The sequence below is a fragment of the Montipora foliosa genome, chromosome 2 (assembly GCF_036669935.1).
Source record: "Montipora foliosa isolate CH-2021 chromosome 2, ASM3666993v2, whole genome shotgun sequence".
Taxonomy (NCBI): Eukaryota; Metazoa; Cnidaria; class Anthozoa; order Scleractinia; family Acroporidae; genus Montipora; species Montipora foliosa.
The window spans coordinates 60292108-60309607 of NC_090870.1; the positions used below are offsets into that span (position 1 = coordinate 60292108).

The 17500-nt window shown below is 40.2% G+C and overlaps 1 protein-coding gene across 1 annotated transcript in view; it reads left to right on the forward strand.

The window, feature by feature from the left end:
• Positions 1 to 17500, forward strand: part of LOC137993755 (E3 ubiquitin-protein ligase RNF213-like) — a 118023-nt gene that overhangs the window by 35564 nt on the left and 64959 nt on the right. Inside the window, exons 19-29 of the mRNA XM_068839763.1 lie at positions 161 to 475; positions 1291 to 2057; positions 2245 to 2384; positions 2921 to 2995; positions 3702 to 3808; positions 4467 to 4611; positions 5047 to 5269; positions 6590 to 6863; positions 7500 to 7628; positions 8070 to 8154; positions 14289 to 14463. Of these exons, the coding sequence (XP_068695864.1) occupies positions 161 to 475; positions 1291 to 2057; positions 2245 to 2384; positions 2921 to 2995; positions 3702 to 3808; positions 4467 to 4611; positions 5047 to 5269; positions 6590 to 6863; positions 7500 to 7628; positions 8070 to 8154; positions 14289 to 14463 (2435 nt within the window). The remainder of the gene's footprint in view (positions 1 to 160; positions 476 to 1290; positions 2058 to 2244; positions 2385 to 2920; positions 2996 to 3701; positions 3809 to 4466; positions 4612 to 5046; positions 5270 to 6589; positions 6864 to 7499; positions 7629 to 8069; positions 8155 to 14288; positions 14464 to 17500) is intronic.

Genomic DNA, 17500 nt, shown 5'->3' on the forward strand with positions numbered 1-17500 from the left:
ATTTCTTTAGGGTATACTAGTATATAAAAATTAAATGTTAACGGAGTGATGAGATTTCTTAACTGGTTTACAGTTTGTCACATATAAACTCGGATCGAGTCCGAACACAATTCACATGTGGAACAACACTAGTGTTTAATTTGTTTCTTGTTTTATGCAGGAGGACATTTCGGATCACATCGATTGGTTAAAAGGAGTCAAAGATGACCATGCGATTTCATCTTTAACATTGGTGCAAGCTATAAATGAAAATGGTATTTATTTCATTGGAAGGCCGGACGACCTTACGAGCAGACAACCTTATGACAAGACAACTGTTGATTCCGTAGTAAATTTACTTCTACCCTCCACAAGCAATGGAAAACCAGCTTTCAAGGAGTACACTTTGGAAAAACTTAAAGAGCTCCAAAGTAAATTAGCTCTTATTTCTGGGAAACGGTCATCGGGACAAGACGATGTGGACAAATTTGGCCAGGTAACATGAACTAATTGCTATTATTTTTAGGCGCCAATACCGTATTACATTGGCGGCCAGTTGGGACAACTGAATTGCTGAAGAGCTTACGTGAGCAATTCATTTCAATAACGCGATGCCAACTTCAAATTTTCATCTAATCATAGGCCGGAAAAGTGAGTTATATTGGAATCTTTCTTCTAAGCAAAACTATGGGAGGATCGAGATATAACGTAGTGAGGCCGTGCACAGACTCTCACCTGGAACCAGAATCCTTAGGGGAATGGTCGGAGTAACTCGGAGTGGACCTTGTTTACCTTCATTACCCTATTTATTATATACTCAAAAGAATATCGCGTTTCTGATTGGTTAATGATTAATGCATAAATAGGTTATAAGTGCAGAGTGCAAAAGAGGTTTTAGAGTGCAATACAGAAGTTGCTATGAAAACACAGCAATTGTGTAATTTAGTTGAGTATACAAATAAAAATCGTATGAAATTTCTTATGCATTTCGTGATTTATGGTCACTCGTGACGTTTCGAAATTCTCAAATTTTGAGAACTTTCAAAACATCACTTGTGCCCATAAATAGCGAAATAAACTCACGTTCGCACGATTTCCTATACTCACCGCTAAGAATTTTTTTCTAGGATACGTTCCAATCTTATACGAGGGATCCATTGCATCGGCCACTCTTTATATTTGACACTGAATTGGTTAATCTAAGCGAACCAAAACATGCAATTATAATCCGGATAGATAACGTTTTTTCGTTGCGTTTCTAATATCCACAAATTCTTTGTATGTGGTCACGGTTTTTCATTTCGCTGACAGATTCTACAAGGAGTGATTCAACTTGGCCAGTGTTACGTAAACCTTTGTGAAGTTGGGGACGTGACTATCGTCGACTGGAACAAGGAATATAAGTGCAAAAGCACCTTGATGGGAACAGATATCATCAAAGAGATTGATTCCCAAAGCAAAGAATTCGAGAGAAGGTGTGAAGTAATCAAGGAGAGCATAAACTCACAGAGAATGGAGCATCCAGAACTGAATTATTTTACGACTCAACAGCTACTCTTCTTGCGCAAGGAACTCGCTACTTTAAGGCAAACGGGTACCATAAATTCTATGAACATGCAAGTTTACAGCCTCCTCGAAAAAGTGCACCCAAAAATTCATCCATTAAGCCTGCGAGAAGTGCTCATTGAAGCTGGGATCTTGTCAGATATCGCCGACTTTTTTGATGATATCGACAGTGTTGATTCTGACCAATCACAAACGCCCCCTGGTGTCCAAGAAGATGATCGTGCCGATGTTGACAAACAAGATAACATTGAAGAAAAATACGAGGACCTCCTGAGCCATGTTGAGAAGTTGGGGTACCCAGATACTGAACGTCTCGTTACAGCGGCTCTTGTCTCCGATCCTGAGGGCTCTGTCGCAGAGCTTGTGGTGTGGTGTGTTCAAAACAAAAACAACGAGAAATTGATCGATGAACTGTTCGACGAAGCAAAGAAAAGCTTAAGATTTAAAGACATAGTCGACGAAGAATTATCGCTCTCCTCACAAGATTCAGCATCCAGCGATGATAACGAAAGGTAATGAAAAATTATGACGGTTAACTAAGTGCATGTCGTTACGTTTTCGCTTGAAATACGAAAACCCGGTTGTTGACAAAAAGGTCAGTTAATCCACGCGCCATTGGTAGATTTCTCCACTGAAAAACGACTGAATTATTGAAAATCGTGCATCCCGCTTCATTCAATTCCATGCTGTTTTTGTTAGTTTGACAAAAGACCTAGAGGTGGAAGAGTTGGGTGATCATGCATCAGAGGAAAACACATTGGATGAAACCGGAGCGGGAACTTACTTAAGCTTGAAAGAGATGGGCGTATTTCTATCACATTTGGCCCGGTATGGCGATGGTACGTACCCTATCTTCATGTTATACAAATTTTACTATAATATGAAGGAACGAGATACATTGTGCTTTTCACAAGCATTTGAAATCTGAAAATTTAAATTCTAATTATGGGGTAGACTTTGTCTGCAGAAAATACCTAGCAGGCCTTTGAAAACGAAAACTGAAAAAGTGGGTCAACATCTTTGGAGATTTTCAAGTTGCACGAATAGCACTTGACGCTTTTCAACAGAATGTCGCACGAACACTTACATTTCAACAGAATGAGCGGCCAGGGTGTAATTTGAAGTGCAACATATTCCCATTAAATCCATCAGCCCAGTCAAAAAAACGTGCACACGCAAGGACAGAGAAAAACTCGGCGGACTAGGGTAGGAATTGAACCCACGATATCGTATCTTTACCAACTGAGGCACAAGGTCGACAGACGGAAGTAGGTCACGGGAATTTGAGAGAACTTTTCACGGCAATAAGCACGCCACTCCACTACACACACTTTACTCAAGGAAAGAACTCATATCTAGTATTGTTTATTAACAGAGGGAAGGCAGACGAGGAGAGAATTTCCAAGTTACTTGAAAAGAGGGATACCCAATCTAATTCTGGCACGCAAAGGTGGGGTATTTCAAAGCTGTTACTCTCTTGATGAGGTTCTTCAGTAAACAAATGAAGATTAATTTAATGATTAAAGTGGCGCAAACGTAACCTGTGGCTCAGTTGGTTGAGCACCGGGCTGCCATGCTGGAGGTCGTTAGTTCGACTCCGACCGAACTAACACTCAGAGTCTTGTAAAAAAGTAAAAAACATGGTGCATTTATATAGCGCCCTTTCGTCTCAAAGGCGCTTTACAATGATCAATTTACCCCCAGCGGACCGGAAGCATATACCAGCAAATGTAATTACACCAGCAAATGGGTAGGGGTTCAAATTTTCTCGGGTAAGGACTATAAACCGTAGGCCCCGTCTCACAACCTTTATTGTTAATCAACACCCCTGGGGTGTTGTGGTCTGTCTTCCTTTCACACAGCATCATAAATGCGTAGGTTTGATTGGGTGGGTGGTTGAGATGAAATATGGACTGATAGGGGCTGCCAGAGACGCCTTTACAAGCTGACGTCCTTTCTCACTCCCGAGAGAGAATTATAAACCGCCACGGGACTTTGTAATTTATCCTAAACCATAAACCACGAAAAAAATTGTCCACTCCGTTTGACCTATCATAGTTCCAACTAGTCTTATGTTGGGGACTTCTCCTTTATGTCCTTAACGCAATTTACTTGGGAAGGCTGTTTTATTTTAAAATTATTCTTTTAAAATACAGAACATGTTTTTCCTGCTGTACTTGCACTGTATATGGGAGATGGCACTCAAAGTCTACCAAATAGCGACGAGGTCCTTGTTTGCACCTCTGAAACAACATCAGAAGAGGTATACATATTACCGCCTTTTTTTATCAGCCACTTTTGAAATATGTTAACGAGATTTTGGTTACAGAGAATCTCTTCTGCTCTCTCTCGGTTAGTTATACTTCGATAAACTGCAAAACTACGAGACTGTTGCCTGTTGTGCTAAAGAACAATTCAAATCGCTCCCTTAAACAGTTTTTTGAAGAGGTTATTTTTCCTGACCGGAATTAATTCACCGAACAGTCACCGTTTCTTCTTACCTTTCGTTTGTTTGTTCGGATGTTCTACCACTGAGAAGGAGGAGATTCAAGAGACTCTTTTGAAGTTTGACTGAGTCAAGAGACTCTTTTGAAGTCTGACTGAAAATTGTCGAAATGTAGCATTCTTGCAATTTTAGGTCACAATCAGCGGTCACTGAGTTATCACAAGCCACTTTTATAAATGGTGACCTCCTTTACATTCCTTTGTATGCTTATCAGTTAATTAGACCTACTGCCCTCATTTTGAAACAAATATTCTTTTGAAATGTGCTCGTCGTAGTGGGGCTAGAAAGGCTTATTAGCGTTAAAAGATAAGAATATTTTTATCTGGTCGCCATCGTGAAAGAGGTCTATTGAGGTCTAAGTTAAGTCTTTAAAAGTTTCATAAGAATGTGATTCTCCTGACATTTTTCTCTATAGGTTTCGTTGTTATGGCGGCGAGCCCTTGCAGAGACAGGGGAGAAAATCTATTGCCTTGTTCTTGGAGATCTATTAAAATATGACGTCAGTCAAAAGGTGGTTGACAGCTTACATACGCTCATGAAAGATTATCCCTTGAATGAAAGTAAGAATTTCCATTTTTCAAGTACTTCCCAGGAACTCGAATTCTTGCTTACTCAATCAGAGCTCGAGGATTTTTTTCCTTTTCGTAATTTTCATTGTGATTTCTACCTTACATTAACTCGAATTCCTTAAAACGGAGGTTCGATTAAGCAAAGAGTAAACTGTATGTATAAATTGAACCTTCGAATGCTAACTGCCCTTTTTAGATTATGACATAGTTTTAGGGGATTTGTTTGACTGTGGAGCTCTTTGCCAGCGTGCACACTTTTGCCAGAAACGTGTCATTATCGTGCGATCAAGGGGCCTGGAATTGGAAAACAAAGCAACAGACCAGAAAAGGTCTGCTCGCTTCCGCTGGATATATTGTATAAAGAGGCCTGGACTATTTGTCTTTCAAACAAGTAACACTGGATTAATGTTATCTTCTTTTATAAAGGCCTTGGCCTCGTGATCTTGTGTAACGGAGAAAATGAGGAATATGCTCATATAGTGGCATCTTTGGAAGAATACAAAGTGGATGGAATACCGAGAATTCCTCAGTCAGAAGAACTCAGGCGCTACCTAAAAACCCAATTTAACGCACCACAAGAAAAAGAAGGACTTTATCGTAACAAACCTGTCATTTGGAAAGCAGCTGCAGAAGTTGAAAGAGCAAACAAGTAGGTTTAACAGATTGGTTCGCAAGACCGTTATGCGCTCTTTAATAGTCTTCCAAGATGACCGATGGCGTTGCTATAGTTCATCTTGTCATGTTTTAAAGATGGATCTGGTTCCCAAATTACTGTGTCCTATTCCAAGCGAGCAAGGCAGAAACATTTTGAGATCAACTATGTGTTTCGCTAAAAAGCTGCAACGACAGTTGATCCCTGATTGCAGAGGTTTCAAAGTATATCCAATTAAGTAGCGAGAAAACAAATGCAAGCTGATTATTCCGGCTTTCGCCTATCACAGCAAGGCTTTTTGAAAGTGCCTTTAATTTGATTGTCTTTACGAAGGATCAGCCCTCAAGGCGGCTTGAACCAGTTTCAACGCTTCCAAGTGCCGCTCTTATTAGAAGAATCGGCACCACAATCGGCAATATTGTGGTACCAAATGAAACACGAATTATTGCTGAACAAGATACAGTCATTATTGGGACGTAATATGTTACCGTGACAACGGGCAAGCGCTGTAAAAAATCCCCTTTATTTTGTCTTTAGTTGCTTATATCTCAAAAACAAACTTGGTGACCCCCATTTTTTTATTTATGAAAAGTATTCAGAAGGGCAAGATGAAACTTTCTGCAAAGTTTTAAGAAATTCTGTCTAGTGGCTTCAGAGCCACCTTAATTTTGTGATTTTTTTAAGGTAGCTCTGATTCCTCTGGACAGGGGGGTCATCGAGTTCGTTTTTGAGATATGAGCAACTAAATCCAAAATATAGGGTGTTTTTGCAGGGCTTTCCCGTTGCCAAGGTGACTTATTACATCACAATAATGATAACATCTTGTTTGGAAATAATTGGTGTTTCATATAGTACCATAACATTGCTGTTACGTGATACAGTGTTGTAGTGTTATTAGATCTAAACAGAGGGTCTTCTAAGTGTTGAAACCCTTTCGAGCCTCCTTAATTATTCGACAAAACAAACAAGAATAAACGGCTAATTATGCTATACAAGATTTGTTGAATTCACACTTATTTTGCAATCCGGAATTCATAAAGACTATTATATCTGGTGACTGAAATCAGTCACGTGCATGTATTGTTATAACCGGAATAGAATGATCATCCTGAAAATCCCGGACAGGATTTTGCTCTGTTAACGGAATTATTTCTAAAAGCCACCAGTTGTCTGTATATAATGATCCCTTACAGGAGACCTTTATATAAAGGTCACGGCAATCAACATGCAGAATTTTGTCATAGCAAAATAACACCCGATAAAAACCTGCTCCACGCCTTTTAAACATTACTTAAGGAACTTCATATTTATTTGTAGCTTGAACGTTTGCGTTGTATCCTCCGCTGATCCTGGAGTAGGCAAGACTTTATTTGTCCAGAGGTTGGCAAAGCAAGTGGAAGATCTTCCAAACAACGTAATCATGGCAGAGAGATTGAAGGACCAAAACTGCGAGCCACCACCTCTTTGTGCCACGATCCCCTTTAATGACAAAAAAGGAAGTGTATTCGATGCTGTCGGTTTCTTTCTTCCACATACTCTTCCACCAGATCTTCCTTTCTCCAGGGTCTTCCATCTTGACTGTTCCTGCACGGTATGTACTGGTGGGTTAATTCCGCCAGCTATCACGTGTAGTTTTACAATAGCAAGTAGGTCATTATAGGTATTTATATTTACGCAACCTGGGCATATGAAAGATAGACTATATAAAATAAGTCATATTATTCATCGTTCAACTCTTACGGGATATAAATCGAACTCACATTAACCAGGTTCCAGTTGGTTCAGTTGGTGGCCAAAGAGCAGTGCAGCGCGATTGCATGGTCACGGATTCGAGCCCGCGAGAATCCTGCATGTTTTTCAGGCTTTTTTCGCAACTGCTTAATTTGCTACTGAACTGCGATGGTCTTTCATGTATTGTAAACTGAACAATTAGGCAAATTCTCAGAATCAGTGAAAATTTTGCCAGTGAAGGTAATAGACCAACTGCGGGCAGTTCATAGTGTAAGTATAAAACTCTCTACTGTGACATCTTGAGTATATAAATTTCCATCGGATTTAGTCACGTTTTAATATGCCTGATTTGCCGTCTCTTTTTTAAATAAATGCAGTACTGATTCAGTGTAACCGTCATCCAGCGACAAATAAATACGGGCAGAAGGACAGAGACACTATTTCCTTTTAAAGTCAGCTTAGCTTTTAATTAAACTAGCTATGTTTGAACCACCAGGTAACAAAAGATCTTGAAACTTTACTGTTTAATCTGTTCATCCTGGGTGAACTGGCAGATGATCGCGGGCGCATTTGGAGAAAAAAGCCACATGATCTTTACGTTCTCGAAATTAGTGAGACTTTTAAGGTAAGTGATTAGTTTTAACTTTCACTGTTTTCTTGTTACATCGCTGTCGTCAATTAGCCCTCCAAGCATTGCGAAACGAAAAGTACAATGGAAAGGAAAGGAACTTTTTATAAGTGTCTAGTCGTTCTTGCGCTGGAGCACTAATTGGAGACATTGTAAACTGAACTAGCAATCAACGTAAATCAAGTCAAATGTTGGTTTTTCAGAAGGTGGGAAACCGGAGTACCCTGAGTAAAACCTTTCGGTGCCTGAAGAAGAGAACCAAAAAACTCAACCCACATATGACGCCGAGTCTGGAATCGAACCCGGGCCATATGGGTGGGAGGCAAGTGCTCTCACCACTGCGTCATCCCTGCAGGGCTATAAGAAATTTCAAGCATTGAATTTCATTATTCGTTTTTTTACACTGAATCTGTTAACAACGTCATTCTTTTTTCACAGGACCACGGTTTCAGATTTTTGAAGCTTCTTCCTTCACTTACTTGTCTTTCTCCTAACGAAACTCTTGTTCAAATGAAAAGGAAAGGTAAAGTTAACACAAAGCATTTAATGCAAGCAATTCCACTTTCTTCATGATACTTTGAACAAATGTGCTATTTCTTATTTCATCTTTGTTAAAATGTTTATCAAAGAACAAATTTGTTGATAAAGTATTCTCGTTTGTCTCACGATGTGGTCACTTGTGGTGTAGATCGCGACGTTTCGACTGCATACTGCTAGTCTTCATCAGGCGATGAGGTCAACTGGTTACGTGTCACCTTTTAAACAGGATGCCCCGCTGTGATTAGTTGGTTTTCAGCAGCTGTGACTGGTGCATTTCGATCCTCGCTGTTTCGGTGTGTTGCTCCTTCGGCGGTCCGCTGTCGTACGGTTCTCCTGTTGTTGTGTTTTATTGATCGTGGGCATCCATGCTTCCGGAATTTCTATTCCACTATCCCTGTTGATATTGTTAGGGTGAAGTCTTATGTGAATCGCCTCTTTGACCCTGCGTGTGTACCAATGACGATCACGATCAACAAACTTTACTTCGTTCCAAAGCGAGTTGTGTCCGATGTTGTTGGCTTGTTCTGAAACGGGGGAGGTCTGGGTATGGGCAAATCGGATGTCTCTCTCATGTTCTTTGATTCTATCTTGCATAGGTCTTCCAGTCTCGCTGATGTAGACATGGAATCCTGTAAACCGTGTTATCTTGTTTAGTCGGCTCGACAGCGTTTTTCGGTCGCACTAGATGTGTTCTTAATGTAGTCTCCGACTTGAAATCAGCGCGTATGCGTTGCTGCTGTACACAGCGGCGAATTTGTTCGGATAGGCCTTTGACAAAGGGTAAAACCGCAATAGACTTGTAGTCGATCGTGGGCTCAGCACTGCTACTTGGTTTCCTGGTCTTGGTGATTTTCTGCACGAAAGAAAGAGGGTAACCATTAGAGACATGAACAGAAGAGAGGTGCTTCTTCTCCTTGGAGATAACAGAGGGTTTTGTTACAAGACGTTTGGCGCGCTCGTAGAGGCACTTACACAATACGCGTTTTACTGAATACGGGTGGTGGGAATCATACGCTAAGTACTGATCAGTGTGCGTAGGCTTCCTGTACACGCTGGTGGTGGTCTCTTAAAGTGCGGTTTCAAGGAAGTCAATTTTCAATTCAAGTCAATTTTTATTTTTACTCGCACAGAAATAACAATTGCGAAGAAAAAGAAATTTTACAATCGTAGGTTCATTGTTCAGAGTTTGAGACGCCAAAATAGTTCATGGAACTAACCGAGTAGGGGACCCAAAGCAAGAAATAAATGAGTCGAAGGACTAGGGATGCAAAATAATTGTTTTACCTAAAAATATTACTTCATTACTGGGTTGCTAAACCCAGTCGGAATCTCGGTTTCATTTCGTCGGTTTTTCATTTTCCATGTCGGGAAAAGTCTTGCCTGTCACTCCCCTGCTAAGCCTGGTGGTTTCCTGAGGTCTCCTCGCCTAACAACCTGCTGCATGCTTTTTTAAAATCTGTTATACACATAAAGGCAAATAAATGATGAAGTGGTGGCTTTGTGCATAGAGTCTTCTGTGCGTATTTTCTTAGGATCGAGAGGGTAGTGGGAAATGCGTAGATTTCTCTGGTGGACACAGTAGAACGATTAACTTGACCGACAATGGCGTCGAAAGTCATGTAACGCGAATGGCGTTTTAGTGGATCTTTGAACAAAATATACCCTTATGAAGCTCAATAATGGCAAGTCAATTGGATATACAGGCGGTGGAATCTTAAAAGCGACGAGTAATGGACTTCGACAACAATCTATCGCCCGTCGAGCCTAAATCAAAGTGAGCTGTATTTACCTGAAGTACATGGTAATTTAACACGATCGAGTTTCTTGTCTTCACGCACGCAATGAAATAGGAAGAGGTTTTCGCCTCTAAGAGCAAATATGTTGTTTGTTTCAATAAATTTTTCGCTGGAAAAGGATTCTGTGGTATTTTCTGCCTTTGTGAATTATAATATCATGTTGTGTATTGAATTTTCGAGCTTAAGGTTGAAATGTGATATGGGAAAAGTTTTTTAGTATTGCTCTGTAAGCAGGAAGGGTTCACAGGCCTGTTGGAAGCGTGCTTGAGTTTCAACAAAATGAGCCCCAAAATCAGTGAAGAATTGTGACGCAGTTGAATAATAAAGTAGCTGCTATTTCCAAAATGATGGAATTACCTGGTTAGAATAAATAACGTCGTACGCGTCTTGGAGAGTAAATTTTGACTTTGCATAAACAAGACTTGAGCGAGTGTGATCTTTGTTTTGACTTCGCTCATTTCATTGTCAAACTTTATAACACTTGAAAGAAAAAGAAACTTACAAAAACCCGGTATCTTGCCATCATTTGACACAGATACTTCACTGTTTGGCGAGTAAACATGCCGCGGTAACTTCATCACGGCGCCCGCTGAATTCCGGGGATGTCACTTTCGATTTTGCGATTTATTTGTGCAGCCAAAACTTACAATAACAAAATTGAACGTTGCAAAAATCCCCCAAAATGTTTGTCGCTGATCGTAACTTTTTATATTCTATATTCACGGTTCAAAATAAATGTTGTTTTCATGTCGTAAATATGTTTTTCTCGGGCGATCGTCCTGGAAACTTCCTTCTGCTCTTTCTAAAAACTGTGTATCAATATTTATTTACTTTTGCATCAATATTTGTTTTTGCATAAAGCAAGCTAACAAAATCTGTACCTTGCTGAGTTCGCATTTGTCAGCGTTAATAGTATTTTCGGTCCGGTGCTTCTGTTTTATGAGGGGTATATTATTTTGGTCTCCCATCCAAACACTAACCCCGCCGAACAGAGTTTAACTTCAGTGAATTTCGGTATTACAAAGCTGTCAGATGCTCAGAGGGCACGCTTAAACTTGTGGTGAAAAGAAGTTTATCAACATGTCAGCCCAGAAGCCAATGTTTCTCACTTCCCATTTATTTTCTTCAATCTTTCTGGGTTCAGTACTTTGCTAGTAACCACATGTCTTCTCAGACTATTTACCCAAGACTTCTACCATGGCACTACAATGATAGACAATACCAAAACAATATCGTGCACTGTTAGAGCTACATATTACGCAAGGACAGATCTGTTTCGTCGTACGAACGTGTGAGGACCTGTGAGCCAAAGGGCCTCGTCTGGTATGACTTCTTAATGACCCCCCAACTTGAAAAAAATTGTCTGGAACGGTGCACGTACCACAGGCAACCCAGTGTATCCTCACGGAGGGTCTAGTTAATTTAAGTAACAGTTAAAGATTACATAATCGTAAAACATTAGGAATCAATAATAGTATTATAACCATCAATCACAGAAGTTTTGATATATTAACGAAAACTGGAAAACGGCTAGACTTTCTTAACATCAATAGATAAAGAATTCAAACGTTTTGGACCAGTGTAACTGAGAGAACGAATGCGGTATTGCATTGAGTGGTATGAACAGATGTAAGAAACAGATTATCAATCCGTGATTACTAGAGGGGCTTAGTTTATGGTACCACTGATAAAGAAAAGAGAGAATTTCAAGATGAATTATAGTCGTTCTCTGTCTCCATGGTGAAGCGAATGGAAGGCTGCTGGTTGTTCAGATGCTGTAAGAAGGTATCGACGTTTCCGCGATCCAGGATGGTGAAAGTGTCGTCAAAGTAGCGTTTCCAGATCCTAGGTTTGTAGGCTGAAGTATTTATTGCCTGTTGTTCGAAACTCCCCATGTATAGGTTAGCAATAACAGCGGAGACCGGGCTTCCCATGGCTGCTCCTTCTAATTGTTCGTAAATTGATCCGTTATACTGGAAGTATGTGGAGCTCAATACGCACAATACGTACAACTTCGCCGCTGCCTACAGCTATGCAAGACTCGCCCGTACCCAGACCTCAGCCGTTTCAGAACACACTAACAACACCAGACACAACCCGCTTTGGAATGAAGTAAAGTTTATTGATCGTGATCCTCATTGGAACACACGCAGGGTCAAAGAGGCGATCCACACAAGACTTAACAACACCCTAACAATATCAACAGGGATAGTGGAATAGAAATTCCGGAAGCATTGATGCCCACGATCAAGAAACACAACAACAGGAGAACCGTATGACAGCGGACCGCCGAAGGAAAAAAAAAAACCTAAACAGCGAGGATCGAAATGCACCAATCACAGCTGCTGAAAACCAACCAATCGCAGCAGAGCATCCTGCTTAAAATGTGGTGCTGCGTCGGTGGGGAAGTAGTATACAAAAATTTGGTTTTATCAACGGAGTTGATAATGTAAATTGGCCACCGTACAGAGATTCTAAAAGCTGACGTTTCGAGCGTTAGCCCTTCGTCAGAGCGAATCGAGGGATTATGGGTTACGTGTAGTATTTATAGTAGAGTAGGAGCTACGCTATTGGTGGTAACATGGCAACGTGAAAAATAGGAATATATTAGTTAAATGAAAAGCGTTCGTTAATACCGTGAGGATTAAGGGTGCCGATTTGAAAGATGAATTTTAGTTCCAGATTCTTGCGGCTTTCCGTCGTACCTAGATGTAGGGAAAGGCCGCAGATAGCCATGTGTTTTTTGGAGTGGTTAGGCAGATTAAAATGGCGAGCGACTGGCTTGGATGCATCCTTGTCATTCTTCTCAACATCGCAAAGGTGTTCGCGAAATCGGTCACCTAGTCGTCTACCTGTCTCACCAATGTATAATTTATTGCATAACGTGCAGGTTATGCAATAAATGACATTTGCGGGGGTACATGTGAAACGATCGGTGATCTTAACAGATCGCTTAGGTCCCGATATCTTGCTAGTGTAAACAATGAAAAGACAAGTTCACACAGTTATTTGTTGTATTCATCGTCACATCCATCACATGTCAAGAACTCCATCCCTTATTCTCAATTTCTTAGACTTCGACGTCTATGTAGTGATGACTCCGATTTTTCCAGCAAATCAGAGGAGATGTGCCAGTTCTTCGAAAAACGTGGCTATCCTGCCTCTGTGGTCAAAGCGGGCCATCATCGCGCCCAACAATTTGATCGACAGTCATCACTACAAACGTCGCAAAAAGATAAGAATGACAGAATTCCATTCACCCTCACTTTCCATCCTCATAATCACGCAGTCAAAAGCATCATTCTTAGTAATTTTAAATTACTCCAAAATGATCCCGAGACTGGTAGAATCTTTTCGCAACCTCCACTTATTTCATTCAAACGCGACAAAAACATAGGCAACTTTTTAGTTAGAAGCGCGCTCAAAACTAACGAGCAACCCGGCACTTTCAAATGCGCGCGCTCACGATGCAAAACTTGTCTTTTCATTGTTAACACTAGCAAGATATCGGGACCTAAGCGATCTGTTAAGATCACCGATCGTTTCACATGTACCTCCGCAAATGTCATTTATTGCATAACCTGCACGTTATGCAATAAATTATACATTGGTGAGACAGGTAGACGACTAGGTGACCGATTTCGCGAACACCTTCGCGATGTTGAGAAGAATGACAAGGATGCATCCAAGCCAGTCGCTCGCCATTTTAATCTGCCTAACCACTCCAAAAAACACATGGCTATCTGCGGCCTTTCCCTACATCTAGGTACGACGGAAAGCCGCAAGAATCTGGAACAAAAATTCATCTTTCAAATCGGCACCCTTAATCCTCACGGTATTAACGAACGCTTTTCATTTAACTAATATATTCCTATTTTTCACGTTGCCATGTTACCACCAATAGCGTAGCTCCTACTCTACTATAAATACTACACGTAACCCATAATCCCTCGATTCGCTCTGACGAAGGGCTAACGCTCGAAACGTCAGCTTTTAGAATCTCTGCACGGTGGCCAATTTACATTATCAACTCCGTTGATAAAACCAAATTTTTGTATACTGCTTAAAATGTGACGCGTAACCAGTCGACCTCCGGCATCGCCTGATGTCGCGATCTACTTCACAAGTGCACACAAACGATAATACTCTATTATTATGGAACTTCACCACGATGAATAACAGCAACCTTTTTTACGGATTGTAAGTTGTTAAAACTTCGAGGGCATCATTTCAAAAAAGGCCCTTTGCGGTGAACATATTTTGGTATCCTTTTCATAATCGACCTTAAATCGATAATTAATTTATTACGTAAACATTTAAGCCCAAAAGGAGAGCCAACCTTTGTTTGACGAAGAAGAATTTGAGAGCGAGGCAGTACAGAGAGTCTGGCAGTACCTTCGACTCTTCAATGAAGATCCTCGAAAAATCCAGGACTTTCACTTTGACGCTCAAGGAATAGGAGGGAGTCCAAGAGAATGCCTCGAGACATTGATCAGGTTTGCATTAAAGGAACTTATTGGCTCAAACTAAGGGCACGTTCTTTTGGTACTATTCCGGAATAGAAAAATATGGAATAGACGGTCATGATTCGTGTTCTTTTGGGACCTATTTCGTTTTCGGAATGAACGGAAGACTATTCCATTGATTCTGCTCCTGGCAGCAGAATTAACGGAATGGCCACAATACGGTTCACTCGGAGTAGGCAGAACATGCGTTCTTTTGGGAAAGCTTTGGCGGAAAATGATACGGGGCCGGCCGGTCGTCCGCCGGCGGCTTCAAAATTGTAAAAATTTGGATAGAATAGCGATCCAAAATGTCTATCGTAGATGCGAGTGTGCGTGACCTTTGTTCTGTTTCTTTACCGGTGGTAGAATAAGAAGAGCCGTCAGTTTGTGTTATTGAAAAAAAGTAGCCTTGCACGGTCCAAAGAAATGACGTTGGCATACATTGGTTTCCTCGACAAACCATTGTATCCGAGCATGTTTACGCCGCTGTCCTGCACTACGCAAAGCACTCACAAGTACAAAAAATTCTTCGTCATCTTCGCCCTTAAGGTTTTTGCAAATGAAGCAAACCACAAAATCGAGGAAACCGCTAAAAAAAACTGGTACTTTGGCCATATTTCAACATTTCGTGTTCCAAACTTTTAAAGAAACCTTTTACCAACTCAACTGGCACATATGCGGATAAAATTGTGCCCAGCTCACCTTCGCTTATAGTATTCAGTTTTCAGAATATGCGTTCTTTTGCGAATTGATACACCATGTATTATGTATTAGTATCACCCAACTAGTGGACTATTGCAAATCCTGCATTTTGATTGGCTACGCTACAAGAATACTAGTAGTAATAGTCCTCGAGTAGCGAAAAGCGTGACGCTTTCTTTCGTTCTATTCCCAAATAAATCTTTCTTTAACTTGCATTTGCTAACTTTATTATTGCCTTTTCTGTCCGACTAGTTGGGTGATACTAAAACAATCAGACCCTTCGCCCTCAAGGGCCACGGGGCAATAGCCCATTCCATTTGACCCGTAGCCCGCAAGGGCAACGGGTCTAATTGTTAAATAGCCAAGATACAAGAATGCACCCTGAGACTCTCTAATATGTCCAGAAATGCAAGTAAGTAGATGCGCGCCGATTTCAATAAGCATCGCAGTGTCCTCGTTCTCTTCTTTTCAACCTCAACATCAATCTTTATTTATTATTATTATTATTTATTTATTTATTTATTTATTTATTTTACTCACCCATACATGTACAATGTAAATAATTATAGTTACAGATATTGAAGCAGTGACAAGGAAGCCCAAAGAAGCTGGAAGCGTATGCGAGTAGCCTTCCCTTGTGCTAAGATTTAATGACACAGTGCATGACTTTAAATACAGGACGAGCAGGCGTTGTGCGTTCTAAAATTTGAGAAGGAAATTGTCTTTCAATGAGATAGTTTTTCAGGATTTAAATAAAATAGACATAGAGGGTGATCTAACTATTGTGACTGGTAGAGAATTTCCGACTTTAGGTCCCTAATAAAGGATACTAAATTTTTTTAATATTAGTTCGAGTATTGTTACAGTATTGATATTAGTTCGAGTATTGTATTGATGAAATTGACCACAAGTCGTGAAAGAACATTGAAAAGTAGCTGGCAAAAGATTGTGCTGATACGAATACATGAAAAGGGCGATGGAAAAGGGAATTAATACTGAAGATATCAAGGAGCCTAAGTTGACAAAATAAAGGAGCGGTATATATTTGCAAGATAGTCAGCTTTTGCTATCAGCCGCACTATGCACTTCTGCAAAAGGTAAATTCAATGTAGGTTAGAGCCGTAGGTGGAGGCCACAGGCCACATTGCAATAAAATAAATAAGAATAAACGAGGGAATAATACAAGGACAGCACATTTTAGAAGAAAAATAAAAGCGATCTTTGGCAATAATTCCAATAGACTTCGAAATCTTCTTTTAAACAAGACTAATGTGAGGTTTCCATGAAAGATGATGGTCAACGAGGACACCAAGGAATTTAGTTTCGGCAAGTTGCTCAGAACCACAGTATTTTGCAAAACCAGCGGGACATTAACATAAATTTTCTTTTGCCTTGGATGGAAAAACATAAAATTACTTTTTCACAAATTCAAGGATAACGTATCTGCTTTTAGCCAAATCGATATTTTTGTAAGTTCGTTACTAACGATGGAAATGAGTTCATATAGGATCCTTATGAGAACAAAAAATACTAGTATTATCGGCAAATAATAGAGATTGAGTCAAGCTAGAGACAGTTGGTAGACCGTTTACATACACAATAAACAGGAGAGGCCCAAGAATTGAACCCTGTGGGACACCATATGAGATTTTCCTGTTGTTGGATCTAGAGGAGCCAAACTGGACGAAATGAGTTCGGTTTTCAAGATACCTGTTAATCCAATCCAGAGCAATGTCTCGAATACCATGGCGATGCACTTTTTTTACACAATATTTCATGATTAATGATATCAAACGCCTTAGACAGGTTTTAAAAAAACGCCTGAAGTTGTTTCATTACTGTCAATAGCTGACGATATGTTACAAATTAAACCAGTCAAGGCTAAAGCCGTCGAATGATTCTTTCGGAATCCAAACTTTTTCGAATATAAGATACTATGTAGGTCCAAAAATTCAACCATGCGGTAACCTGCGATCATGACCTCCTTCCCTACTTATCATACATAACCCTTTCAAAAAGTTTAGAAAAAGCTGGAAGAATTGAAATTGGTCTGTAGTTGGTTAAAAGTGTAGGGTCATCTGCCTTAAAAACTGGAATTTTACTTTAGCGATTTTGAGGGATTTAGGAAACACACCAGTAGACAAAGAGATGTTGATTATGGTTATAAGTGGGATAAACAATGTTACGAAAAGACTGTTGAATTATATTCAGGGATATATTTTCATGGCCAGAGGCTTTATTAGCATTGAATGTGTTCACAATGTTGTTCAGTTCGTCGACCGTAAATTGTTTTAGTGAAATAGATTCAGAAGGTGAGCCGCAAAGG